The 14,250-nt window shown below is 50.2% G+C and overlaps 1 protein-coding gene across 3 annotated transcripts in view; it reads left to right on the forward strand.

The window, feature by feature from the left end:
• The first annotated feature begins 10,117 nt into the window (after positions 1–10,117).
• Positions 10,118–14,250, forward strand: part of SCLY (selenocysteine lyase) — a 33,068-nt gene continuing 28,935 nt past the window's right edge. For 2 of the 3 annotated variants that reach the window (XM_086720082.1, XM_086720084.1), the window contains exons 1-2: positions 10,118–10,292; positions 12,828–12,940. In XM_086720082.1, coding sequence (XP_086576208.1) covers positions 10,204–10,292; positions 12,828–12,940 — 202 coding nt within the window. In that variant the 5' untranslated portion in view covers positions 10,118–10,203. Of the gene's footprint in view, positions 10,293–12,827; positions 12,941–14,250 lie in introns of those variants that run through there. The other variant, XM_086720083.1, reaches the window with a different exon arrangement.

Consider the following 14,250-nt stretch of genomic DNA (forward strand, 5'->3'; position numbering starts at 1 on the left):
CTGCCCTCAGTCCCCCGGCCCCCACACTTCTGTGAAACGCCCCCATGGGTGCAGAAGGCAACAGCCGCTGTCCCCGTGATTTGGCCAGAGACGGACCAGTCCCAGCAAGAGTCTCAGGCCACCTGGTGGCTGAGCCGGCGTGCAGTCCTCTTATGGTAGCAGGAGCAGAGATTGGGCCGGGCTCTGGAGCGCCGCACAAAAATCCCAGAGCGCAAACTCCAACTCCCAGGTGGTGGTGCTCCCAGAGGATGTGCCCCACTGTCTCCTGGGATTGCTGTAACCGCCCCCCCACCCACCACCACCGCCGTGAAGACAATCACAAATTCCTATTATGTCAGACTTCTTCCCGACGGGATGATCAAAATCAACCAGAATATTTATTAATGTAAAATTCCAACCAGACGTCACAGTGAGCCACCAATCGCAGTCTTTAACGAGGCTCTTCTCAGCTCGTGCAGGCTATCCCGGGATCGTTTGCACTTTCATTACTTAAAAATATGTTTTACCTTGGAAAGTCAGGTTTGCTACAAGTTTGTTACTCATCAAAGTGTCTAATAAAATGCTAATGTATAGATAGTCTTAGCAAAATAACGTATTTTAACTTTGCCAAAGAACTTGGGGAATGAGAGCACTTGTCACTCCCTTCTTTCCTCCTGAAGTCCTGCCTCAAACAAGTCAACAGCTTGGAGGGGCTAATTCGGAAGGGTCCGTGTTGCCCACTGAAGTCCCCACTCATGGCCTGGGTTTCCATGGGTTACCAGAATTGATGGAGTGAAAGAACTGTGGTTTGAAAAAAGTTCTTCAAAAAGCCCAGTGATGAAGGCATTTGGGGACCTGGCCTTGTCAAGAATGTCTATTCATGTTAAGCTGTATAAAGAACTGAATTATACTCTTTAAAAAAAAAAAATCATCTTAGGGCTCATTCATTTCCATTGCCCAGTTCATTGAGCCAGAGTTCTTTGATAAATTCACTTTTCATGTCAGGGCCAGCTGGAAGAAACCATGCTTGCCCAAGCATGCTTGCCTGGTGCTGGAGGAGAGACGGGACAGCACCCCAGCTCTGCAGAATGGGGTAAATACTTGTCAGGGGCCAGGCGCCAGGAAGGACCAGCCGTGGGCGGCGCGGCACCTCGTGCAGTCTCCCTGGTGAGCCTTCCCACCCAGCGGCGCTCTCCCTGCTCTGATGCCCGTGTGCAGCCTGCTCCGTCTCTGGCCTCGTACAACTGACTCCTCTGTGTTGCAGTTTTTCCTGTTGGGTTTTTATCACCTCAGTGTCAGACCTCATTGACCCACCTGGTGCTCGCCAGCCGTGGATCTTATCAGATGTCTCTTGAAAAATGCATTCTGGCCTCAACGGCCCTGTTCACCTGTGTCCTGCCCTCCCACCCCCACTCCCAACCAGGGTGAGGCCGAGGGGCCCTAAGGTGGGTGCAGCACCGGGCATAGAGAGCCGTGTTGTCTGTTCAGCCTCAAATGAGTCTGAGAGGACCTGACTCCCTGGGGTGGTTCTCGATGGGAGCGGGGCAAGGGGGGAGTCCAGTGGGCACGGATCCCACTGTGGTTGCCGTGCACCTCACCAGACCAGCCCGTGGTGTGTGACAAGGGCCACAGTTGATGCAGGAAGACCTGGCTGACAGCCCGGTGAGACCAGGACAAACCAGTGGGACGACCTGTCCACATTCCCCCCAGCTTGCTGCCGGGGGGGGGGGGGGCACTTCTAATCTTCCCATCCCCTCCAGAAGAAGCCCGCCTGCACCTAGCACATGAGTCCATTGTGACTGGCCCCCTGTCCACTGTGCCAGCCACTGCCCTGAAGACCCTGCCTGACCTCAAAGTGGGTCATGACCTTCAGGCCTTGTGACAAGGTCCACCTCCCTCTTGGGGCTCCTTCCGCGATTGAGTTCACATGGTGCCACTGCTGGGAGGCCTACCTGACAGGCAGGTGGACAGCTCCTGGGATAGCCTCACCTTGCCCAGGCTTCCAGGAGCACAGGGGGTGTGGCCTACAACTGGTTCCATTTGTATTCCTGCCCGTCCGGAGTCAGGCAGCATGTGGAGCACGGGGCCTTGGCTTGGCCATCCCGTGAAAACGGAATCGCTTGTTACAATAGGGTTACTAGGTGCTGAGTAAATCTAGCAGGACCTTCAGAGTCCAAGCACAGCAGATATATAATGCCTGCTCAAGACAGCCCCCTCACTGCAAGCCCGGCGTGCTGCCTGGAGGCAGTGGCTGATGCCTCACAGTTGAGCGACCCACCCTTCTCTGAGACCTGGCCGGTGCCGAGTCTGAACAGTCTGCTTTGCTGGAGCAGGTAGGACTGGAGAAAATACCGCAGAGTAGAAATAATACCGAGCAGATTCGGGCTGAACGGGACACTTTGAGTGTAGCATTAAAAGGAACTTTTTCAGGGGAGAAAACCACATGTTTAGGGAAATGCAGTGAATTGCACTTTTGACTCGGAATCAAAGTCCCAAGGGGACAACAGGCTGAAATGAAAAGGCAACAGGATGGAGCCATACCCGGTAAGACCTCCGCGGCAGGACAGGGCAGGGTCGATGCTGGGAAAACAGATCAATCATCTGGAGACAAATTTGGTCAGTTCTAGAGTGCAGAAGGGAACAAGCATTATGGGGAAGATAACGGAAAGGACAGAGGGCACTTGCACTAGTCCAAGATGGGGTAACCGTCTCATTTGAACAAGCAAAATCCTGACAGTGTAGACAGAATTACAGTTTTCAGCCCTCGGCCAGCAGGCGGAGCAGGGCGGTGCTCCCTGAGTGAGACCTGCCCGGCCTCAGCCCAGGCAAGGGGAGACGCAGGTGGAATCCAGCAGGCACTGACCTTGAGACGGGACTAAGGATGTGGGGAGGCCACCGGAGCTAGAGTTCCCAGGGGAGAGGGCAGCACAGAGCGAGCTCTGGAGACCTGCAGCCAGGCCCTCAGACTAGCACACGCACCTGAGAAAACTCCCCGAGAGTGGGGAGGAGCACCACCCGAAAGGAGAAGAGAAAATGACCCCGGGAGCTCAGACAAGAATAGTGCACGTTCCCACGAGCCAGAGTGGATGTGTGGTCACCTGTGATCACAGTGCACTGCGGAGGCCACCAGCTCCGTGACAGGAAAACCGACAGTAAAGGCTGCACGTGGTCCCGGCCAGGTATCTTCAGAGCGAGCCTTAAAGGGATCGAGTCATTTCAAAGGAACCGTGTCCCAGAACAAAGACAAATAGGAATTTTTAAATGCAGAGCCTGCCACCAGCAGCCCGGCCCAGAAGCCCCTGTCTCAGTAAGCCCGAGACTACCGGCCCCCGTCCAGAGGCACCAGGGAGGCCAGGCGGTACCTGCCTTTAAAAGGAATCCCGCGACGCGCACCCGGCCCCAGAAGCCCCCAGCCCCCGGGGGCCCGCGGCTGTCCAGAGCCCACTGGGGGCCCCCCACCACGACGGCCCAGCCACGCGAGCGTCTTCACCCCCGCAGACCCGAGCTCTGCGAGAGAGCTCCTTTCCCCCGTGAGAGAGCGCGGTCTGCCCAGCCTGGGCAAGTGCCCTCTCCGCAGATGGCACCAGCGGGAGCCCCGGCAGCACCAAGCCCACCCCGTAACCGCACGGGCTCTCCTGCTCCCGGGTGCTCCTCTACCCGCTTCAGATGCTGGGTCTCCCGCCTTTTCTGCCCCTCCCCCGCCCATGCTCCACGTGTCTCTCTCTCTCTCAAAAATAAACAAGATTTTTAAGAAGGTTAGCTAAGGGGAGTTCTACAAACAAAATGGAAATGATAGAAGGGCATATTTATAAATCATATATGATGATTACATTAAAAATATGCCGTTTGATACATGACAATGACATCTGAAGGTAGAGAAGGTCGAGGGAACAAAATGCAGGTGGGTTTCCTCACTTACTCTATGGTAAAATGTTGACTCCAGTAGACTTTATAAATCCCACGTGTAGGATATACTAAAAAAGCAGCCACTAAGAAAAATACGCTAAAAACAAAAAAAAGCAGTATGAAGTGCAGTGATATCAGCAAAATTGACAAAGAACTTCTGAAAACTTTCTCCCCCATAAAAGCAACGAGAAAATTGGCAACAATTCTCAGAGCCAGCTTTTCCAGAACTCTGGAAATTAATAACCAAAGGCAGTAATCCTAAGTAGAATTTACTTCAGTGATTTTAAGGATAAATCTCCGTAAGCACAGCAGATTTGTGCCACGTTAACTTACGCTGGCCCCAATTCCCACTCTAAGTGCACAGTAGCCTTAAAAACTAACAGCCCACATTTGCAGTGAAAACCAGGAACACCAGTAATTTGGTAACTGCAGAGGGAGCGGAGCACGGCTGCAACTCCTTCAAAGCCTCCTTCCCGGAGTCTGTCATTCTTTAACAAATCTGATAGTGTTGAAACGCTATCTGTATTTGGTCAGAATCTGAAACTTTATGCCTCAAAGGAAATCACCAAGACAGTAAAAAGACAGCCCACAGAATGGGAAGAAACATTTGCTAATCACATCTGATAAAGGTATCCAGAAAGAAAAAAAAAAAAAGAATTCTTACAACTGAGCAAGTACAGGATGACCGAACTTAAAAACGGACAGAGGAGGGGCGCCTGGGCGGCTCAGTCAGTTAAGCATCTGACTCTTGGTCTCAGCTCAGACCTGGATCTCGGGGTTAGGAGTTCAAGCCCCACATTGGGCTCAGTGCGGGGCGTGGAGCCTACTTGAAGTGAAAATGGACGGAGGATCTGGATAGACGTTTCTCCAAGGAGGATATACAGGTGGCCAACAGGCACATGAAAAGATGCTCAAAGTCACTAGTGGCAGGAAAACTTCCCGTTCACTCCCCAATTCTTTGTTTTAAGTTGATTTATTTTGAGAAAGAGTGTGTGTGTGGGGGGGGAAGGGGCAGAAAGAGAGGAGGAGAGAGAAAATCCCAAGCAGGCTCTGTGCCCTCAGTGCACAGCCTGACATGGGGCTCAGTCCCATGAACTGTGAGATCAAGACCTGAGCCAAAATCAAGAGTCGGGTGTTTAACGGACCGAGCCACCCAGGAGCCCCTTCACTACTCACTTGTGACACCAGACGTGTGGGATTTTTACCCGCACAGACCAGTTCTCTGACACCAGCTGGGTATCTTACAATTCAGTTTAGTTCCGACACCTGTACTTGCCGGAAGCATCAGATCCCACAGGTTAAGAGCTCCCCATCCTACAAGACTGCCCCCCACCCTTCAGATGCCAGTCCCAAGTCCTGGCCTCTGGCACTTCTGACTGGCTGCATACCAAGGCTTCCGGTGACCCCCTCCATGGGTTCAGTAATTTGCTAGAACACGTCACAGACCTCAGGACAACAACTTTACTAGATTACAGGCTCATTATAAAATGAGACGACTCAAAACAGTCACACAGAAGAGCTGCCTAAGTCAAGGTCAGGGGGAAGGGCACGGAAGATCTGTGTGCGCACAGATCCAGGAGTGTCCTCTCCATGTGTGCACTCTCCCAGCACCCCACATGTCCACCCGCCAGGACGCTCTCTAAACTCCTCCAGCCAGGGTTTTTACAGTGGCTTCATTATGCAGAGATGATTGATTAAATCACTGACCGTTGATGCTTAGGTCTCCAGCCCCCGTCTCCTCCTCAGAGACTGGGGGTGGGAGGGGGGCTCAAAGTTCCAACCCTCTATCTAATCAAGTGATTGGTCCCCCCCCACCCCGACACCAAGCTTGAGTGTGGCAGAAAAGGGCTTGCTACAAATAACAAAAGATGTTCCTTTCGCCTGTATTTCTGTCTCACCGAGAAATTCCAAGGGTTTTACGAGCTCTGTGCCAGGAAACAGGGACAAAGACCAGACATACATTTCTTATTATATTCCACAATATCACAATTAGTCATTAGGGAAATGCAAATCAAGACCACTTCACACCCACTAGGATGGCTAAAATAGAAGACAGTGACGAGGGTTGCTAGGGATGCTGGGAAATTGGAGTCCTCTACATTGCTGGTGCAATGCCCGTGCAGCCAGTTTGGAACACCTATCGGAACATTTCATCAAAAGTTAATACAAAGTGAACATAACAATATGAAGCTACCATATTACCCAGCAATTCCACTCCTGGGTATATAACCCAGAGAACTGAAAATATATCTCCATGTAAAAATGTGTACATAAATGTTCAGAGAAGCATTATTCTTAATAGTTTAAAGCTGGAAACCCAGGGGCGCCTGGGTGGCGCAGTCGGTTAAGCGTCCGACTTCAGCCAGGTCACGATCTCGCGGTCCGTGAGTTCGAGCCCCGCGTCGGGCTCTGGGCTGATGGCTCAGAGCCTGGAGCCTGTTTCCGATTCTGTGTCTCCCTCTCTCTCTGCCCCTCCCCCGTTCATGCTCTGTCTCTCTCTGTCCCAAAAATAAAAATTAAAAAAAAAAAAAAAAAAAGCTGGAAACCCAAATGTCTGTCAACCGATGAACTGGAAAACAGGATGTGGTATAGCCAGGCAAAGGAATAGTAATCATCAATAGAAAGGAATTATGGAAACGTGCTACAACCTGGATGGACCTCAAAGACATGAACACATCTGAAAGAAGCTATGGTTCCACATAAATGAAATGTCCAGAAAAGGCAAATCTATAGATACAGAAAGTAGCATGGTTGTTGCTAGGGGCTGTGGGGAGGAAGGAATGGAGACTGAATGCTAAATGAGTACAGTATTCCTTTTGGGGGGTGACGAAAATGCTCTGGAATTAGTGATGATGGCTGCACAACCTTGTAAATATACTAAATTGTACACTTAAAATGTTCTTTAATGTTTATTTTCGAGAGAGAGAGAGACAGAGTGCTAGTGGGGGAGAGGCAGAGAGAGAGGGAGACACAGAACCCGAAGCAGGCTCCAGGCTCTGAACTGTCAGCACAGAGCCCGACGTGAGGCTCAAACTCACGGACCGTGAGATCATGACCTGAGCCAAAGTCAGATGCTTAACTGACTGAGCCACCCAGGTGCCCCAAATTGCACACTTTAAAGGGGTGAATTTAATGTATGTGAATTAAAACTATTTTAAAACGCTATTGACAAATCAAGAAGGAACACTAAAAAAAATGTTTGAATAACCCACAGGAAGGCAAGTAAAGAGAAACGGTGTTGAAAACCAGATGAAACAAACAGAAAACAGTAAGATGGTACCTTTAAGAGTCAACATTAAATATATGTAAATGAGCTAATCCACTGGAAGCCAAAGGCTGGCAGAATGGATTACTGTAGTTTTGGAAGATGTACCAACTTGTGAAAACCTGGAAAAAGCACCTCCTATCATTTATTACAACTGCATGTAGATCTACAACGATCTCAACATTGTCAGATAAAACTGTATTTCCAGGACCCAACAACGTAAAATTTACAGTGCCTACCACTGTAATACAAAATTACAACCCCATACAAAATCACAGGTATGCAAAGAAGAAAATAAGACACATGGCAAGGGGGAAAATCAGTCAAAAGGAGCAGACTCAAGAATGAGAAATATGACAGAATTAGTAGACTAGAGAATTAAAACAGTTCAAGAAGGTAGAGGGAAGACCGTTCATGTCGAGATATGGAAAATATACAAAAGACACAAATTCAACTTCCAGAAGAAAAATACATACCTGTGGTGAAGAAAATATACTAGATGGGCTTAACAACAGGTGATGTACTGCAGAAGAAAATATTCATGAACTTGAAGAAGATATGACAGTAAAAACAATACGGAATGAAACAAAGGTGGGACCAGAACTAGCGCAAAAAAAAAAAAAAAGAACTTCACTGAGCTGTGGGACAACTTCACACACCCAATATACTTGTAATGGGGGGTCTTCAGAGGAGTAGGGAGGAGAAACTTATTTAAAGAAATAAGAGCCACTGGGTGGCTCGGTCGGTTAAACATCCGACTCTTCATTTCGGCTCAGGTCATGATCTCACGGTTTGTGAGTTCCAGCCCTTCCATGCTGATGGCACGGAGCCTTCCTGGGCTTCTCTCTCTCCTCTCTCTCTGCCCCTCCTCCACTCTCTCTCTCAAAACAAATAAACCTTAAAAATGTTTAAAAGTCAATAATAGAGCAAAAATATTCAAAGCAGGCAAGAAATAAAGACACATAGTATGTAGAGGAACAAAGTGACAGCAGATTTCTCATTGGAAACAACGCAAGTGAGAAAACAGTGGAGAAACATCTGTACTAAAAGAAAAAAATTCCAGCTAAAATTCTTTACCTAGAGAAAATATCAAAGATGGAGGCAAAAGAAAGACTTTTCTCAGGGGCACCCGGGTGGCTCAGTGGCGTAAGCGTCTGACTCTTGATTTCAGCACACGTCCTGATCTCTTGGTTCTTGGAATCGAGCCCCATGTCAGGCTCTGCACTGAGCACCGAGCCTGCTTGGAATCCTCTCTCGCTCCCTCTCTCTCTCTCCCAAAATAAATAAATAATAACTTTAAAAAAGGACTTTTCTCATGCATGTAAAAACAGAAGTCCTATCAGCAGACTAGCCTTAGAAAAAATTTTGAACAAAGGCCTCAGACAGAAGGAATATGGTATGAAATGGAAATGAGGAACCACACCGGGGTTTCTCAGCCTCAGCACTGTTGTCATTTTGGGATGGATTATTTGTTGCTGTGGGGGCGGTCCTGCGTGTTGTAGGAAATTAGAGGCTTCTACTCACTAGGTCCCAGAAGGACCTACCCCCAATTATGACAAACCAAAATTATCTCCGGGCATTGTCAAACACCCCTTGGAGAGAAGAGTCAGTCTCAGTTGAAAATCACCGTATTGGATGGATTTTTTCTTTTGTTTCAAAATTTTTAACCCTTTAGGCTTCTAGGCAATAATCAGAGAATTCCTATGCTCAGGCATTCAGCTTACTAATTTGCTGATTGTGTCTATTCTATTCAGCTCATCTCTTGTGTTTTTAATTTTTTTTTAATGTTTATTTTTGAGAGAGAGAGAGAGAGACAGAGAGACAGAGCACGAGTGGGGGGAGGGGCAAAGAAAGGCAGACACAGAGTCCGAAGCAGGCTCCAGGCTCCGAGCTGTCAGCACAGAGCCCAAGCGGGGCTCGAACTCACGGACCAGACCGTGAGATCATGACCTGAGCTCAACCGACTGAGCCACCCAGGTGCCCCACCCTTGCTCTCTCTTAAGCCCATGCCCTCCCATCTCCTCCAGGCCTCTGCCTCTTGTCTCTCATCTTCAGTTTTCTTGTTAGCTACCTCCCTGCAGTTTATAAACATGTTCAGTCTCTAAAATATTTCCCTTAATCTTGTAACCCCTTTTTGTGGCTCCTTCTCCTTTCAAACTTCAGGAAACTGTTGGCCACGTTCTCAGTTCTTTCATGTCCCATTCATCCGTCAACTCACTGCGCACTTTTCTGCCCTCTCCGCACTGCTGTACTCAAACTTCCCTTAGTAAATGCATCAGTGCTCCTAACTGTATACAGTAGACACTTTGCGGACGCCCTCTCCGCTGCACTGTACACTCTCATCTGCTCTTGACCATGCTCTCCCAATTCCCTTTCTTTCCCCCTCTGCTGATAGTTCTTGAACTCCTGGGTGTCTGCTTGCTTCTTAAATTTTGCTGTGTCCTTTGCTATGGCTGCACGTTGCAAGAAATGAGCTCACTTTGCCAGCAAGAATGAAAAGAAATAAGGAACCCAGAAATATAGAGGCTTGCAGAGCTGGAAGAGACAACGCCTGGACCCCAACAGGAGGTCAAACCGAGAAAGTCTACGAAAAGCCAGTTAGAATTCACCTTCTTGGCAAAGCATTCCCGAATTCAAATTCTGGGTCCTTCACTGCCCGTGTGAACTTGGGCAAGGTGCTGAGCTTTTCCATACCGTACCTCAATTTCCCCATATATAAAATGGGGACAACAGTGCCCCCTTGACAGGCCGGCCCCGGCGCCAGCCCCGGCCCCGGCTGCCGCGGGTATGGACCAGCGCGGAATCCTGAGAGGCGCTCACTCCCGCCTCCTAGCCTCCGTCACCACGCCCCCTGTGACGCACACCCGTCACCTGACCTCCCTCAGCCAATCGGCATCTCACCTGTGCTGGCCCCAGTCATTGGCCGGAGTGCAAAGCTCAGCCAATCCGGACGCCGCCCGGGCCTCGCGGCCCCGCCCCCTCCGCCGGGCCTCCAGGAGACGCTCCCGGGCGCGACCCGCGCGGTCGGCCGTTTGGGGTAGTGCTGGGGCCCGATGGAGGCGGCCGTGGCGCTCACCGGGGATGCGCGCGGGCGCGCGGCGAGTCAGCCCGGCGACGGTGGAGAGAAGACCCCACCAGAGAGGTGCGCGCCGTGAGGGGGAAGCGGCCGGCGCCCTCCTCCGGGAAGCCCTCGGGGTTGGGAGGTCCCGCCCGGGGAGGCCGGAGGCGGGCGGTGGGGAGCGGTGGGCAGGGGTCTTTCCAGGGAGGGGTACCCCCCCCGGGGGAGGTCGGAGGCGGGCACTGGTCTCTCCGGGGGAGGGACCCGCCCGGAGGGGGGCGCCAGCTGGCGGTCCCCGCGGGCCTGCGGCCGGGCGCGCTGTCGGGGGGGCGGCTTGCGTCGCGGGGTGCGAGGTGGGAAGCACCGCCGCGCCGGGGCTCCCGCGCCAAGTGACGTCCGGGAGTCAGCGCCCGAGTCCGGGGAGAGCGCGCGGGGCGGGGGAGCAGCCGCTGCACCGGCCCCGGGGCTGAGCCGAGCGCGCGGCTGGAGCGGAGGGCTTGGCAGGGCGACGGTCAGCGAGCGGAGCCACGGAGCTCAGGAAGGACTTCGGGACGTGTATTCCAGGCGCGGGGGGAGGGGGTGGTGGGACAGGGGAGGAAGCAGGGCAACGTTGGGAGTCTTGTAAAAATCTGGGAGAGGGAGGTGGTGTGGACCGGAGTGGTGGCAGTGGTGGCGAAGGGGGGCTTCTGAGACGGAGCCGCAGGACTGGCTGGTGCACCCGCGCAGAGGAAGGAGGGTCTGTGGAGCGTGCCTCCCGGGCCCCTGGCCTGAGCAGTTGGCCTTCCGGTCCACTGTGCCCCTGCACCCGAATATGAGGAGTGTTTGTGTCTTTAAAACTCCGGTCCAGGCCGAAATCTGACCCTCTTTTTCATTAGGCAGTCTGCTTTGGTGGAGACTGAGCAGAGGGGCTAGGGGAAAGCCCTGCAAGGGAGACTCGAGTGGAGAGGAGGCTCGCAGTACCTTTTTATTACATTTTGGTTATGGACATAACAGAGTTTAGCTTTCGCATCCGATAACGATAGCATCTTAAGGAAGAAGACAATAATAGAGCAGAGTTATCTATAAAATGTTCATCTGAAACTCAGGCCATGGATTAGCTCACCCCAGCAGCAGACTGAAAAGCTGCAGTCGCTGAGCAGACACTAGTAGCTTGAGGAAACTTAGGATACTTAGTAGGAAGTGTCAGCAAAATTAGCGGCCCTTGCAGATTTCAGTCACAGCAGAATCAGCACATTGCCAAGTGGGAGTGGCCAAGGGTCAAACTTGCCAAAGCCTCAAACCAGTCAGGTGACTTTGGACAGCAAGATGTTGCATTAAAACACTGTGGTTAAAAAAACAACAACAACAGACTTTTAACAGCCACAGTTGGTAATTGTATTTGAATTTTCATGTGGATTGGTTTAATTAAACATTGTCATTGATTTTAGGGGCACCTGGGTAGTTCAGTCAGTCGGCCCACTTTGGCTCGGGTCTTGATGTCTCGGTTCCCGAGTTGGAGCCCCACATTGGGCTCACTGCTGACAGCACAGAGCCCACTTGGGATCCTCTGTCCCCCCCTCTCTCTGCCCCTCCTCCATTAGTGCGTGCACTCTCTCTAAAATGAATAAAACATTTAAAAAACTGTTACTGGTTTTAAAATCAGGTAAAATAATAGTATTAGGCAGGATTACCTATTGTATCTATTAAGAAAGTATCTGAAGGGTTTTGATACTGGTAAAAAGAAATACAGATAAATTTTATTTAGGAGGGATCTTTCAGGGGATGTGCTTTTCTGTGACACTTTGTTGCAAGTCTGGCCCCTGCTGTGTGCTGGCCATTGTTCTCAGTGTTGGTGACAGAGCAGTGAGGAGAACTGGCAAAACCCATGGGCCTCTGCACCTGACCTTCTATTACTGCCTCTCGAGGCAGACAGTCGACAAGGAACCAGTGCAGTGTGTCAGAGGCTGCCGAGTGCCATGGGGACAGAGGAAGGAGCGGGGGGTCTCCGGGTGCTGGGAGGAAGGGGACTGGCTGCTGTAGGGGGCTTCACGAGAAGGTCAAGATGGAGCCAAGACCCAAAAAGAAAGTGGGGTGGCGGGGGTGTGGTCACTGGAGGCACAGGAAAGTGAAGGGGGGAGGGAGGAGAAGCAGGTCCGCTCCTGTCAGGGAGCAAAGGGGAGGGTGTGGAGAGGAGTGGGCACCCAGATCACCCGCGCCTCTGGCCGAACCAGAAATTACAGAGAAAAAAGAAAAACTTCTGGAATGTGTGGCTACTGGGTGTGCCTGGTTCCCCTCCTTCTGCGTGGAGGACGGGAGACAGACCTGTCCTTGTAACCAGGACCCTTGATCCTCCTACCAGGGGCTGGAAAGAGGTTTTGCAGATCTAAATGGACGCTCTTCTAGTGATTGTAGAGGACGCTAGCAAATACTAGATTGTTGGAAAACCGGACATACCTTCTCCGTAATTCATGAAGATTGGGGGATTGCCAAGTGCAGCCGGTGGAGCCTGTGTGGTGGTCATGCAGAGAAGCTCCCTGCCCTTGCTGTTTGCTCCTGCGGAGGCGACGGACACAGGGCAGCCGTGCTCCGGGTTCCGTCTCCTTTTCCTTAACAGACACATCTTTGTTCTCTTTCCGGCAGGAAAGTTTACATGGACTATAACGCAACCACCCCGCTTGAGCCAGAGGTTATCCAGGTCGTGACCGAGGCCATGAGAGAAGCCTGGGGGAATCCCAGCAGTCCTTACCCCACAGGTAATCCTAGACGGTGCTCACAGATCCGAGATATGGAGGGCGGGGCACTCTTAGAGAAATTGTGCACCACTTGTGGTCACTTGGTGTGGAGAGATTTTCTGTTAACTGCAAGTCTCAGGTGTAATTTTTGGTAGATTTTATTTGTTTGTTTTTCCAGAGAAGTCCAAACTTGTACACTGAGCTGGTTGATGATCTTTCATTTGGAACACACACACCGTCCCCCTTACTCAGATGAAAACGATGTTTTATTAAGAGCTATTTGTAATAACAGTACCTATTGAAACCCTTTCACATATCTGTCTGTCTCAGTTGAGTCTTACAAAATTTGCAAAACCTTTAAATCATCACGATTGCATATAATCCTGGCCTTTTTTTTTTTTTTTAAATTTTTTTTTTTTCAACGTTTATTTATTTTTGGGACAGAGAGAGACAGAGCATGAACGGGGGAGGGGCAGAGAGAGAGAGAGGGAGACACAGAATCGGAAACAGTCTCCAGGTTCTGAGCCATCAGCCCAGAGCCCGACGCGGGGCTCGAACTCACGGACCGCGAGATCGTGACCTGGCTGAAGTCGGACGCTTAACCGACTGCGCCACCCAGGCGCCCCAATCCTGGCCTTTTTTTAAATGAAATTTACTTTAAAATTCTTAATGTCTGTTATAATAAAAATATTCTTATTTATTCTTGTTTTAATGTAGATCATTAAATTGGTGGTTTGGAAAATAATTTGCTTCAAGTCGGGAGTGTTATGTTTTTCACATAGTGATCTAAAGTTGTACCTTTTTAATTTAATGCTTATCAGATAATTAAGATAATCTTAATATGGATTGTGATGAACTAAAAGCTTTCAACAGAGTGTTGCCAAGCTCTAGGATTTAGTAATATTTGTATACAACTTTACAGGCTTTTGTGGGTTTTCACATGTGTTCGTTTACTAAAAGCTTCACAGCTTGGTAACTAAAAGCTTTTTCAAAATCAGGTGCTAGTCATTCATTAACTTCTTTGGTACGTGTATTCTAGTTAATCTTTTGGACGTTGCCTTGTATCTTATCTTTCCTCTAGTAAAATTGTATTTTCTGGTGAATTAAACTTGAGAATATGGAGGACAATAAAATGCTAATAAAAAACATTTATTATAAAGAAGTTTAAGAGTAACCTTGAAGGGGGCTCCTGGGCAGCTCAGTCGTTCAAGAGTCCGACTTTGGCTCAGGTCATGATCTCACAGTTCACCACTTCAAGCCGTGTGTGGGGCTCTGCAGACAGCTCGGAGCCTGGAGCCTACTTCCCTCTCTCTCTGCCCCTCCCCTGCTCA

The sequence above is a fragment of the Puma concolor genome, chromosome C1 (genome assembly GCF_028749965.1).
Source record: "Puma concolor isolate L17-30 chromosome C1, mPumCon1.1.hap2, whole genome shotgun sequence".
Classification (NCBI taxonomy): domain Eukaryota; kingdom Metazoa; phylum Chordata; class Mammalia; order Carnivora; family Felidae; genus Puma; species Puma concolor.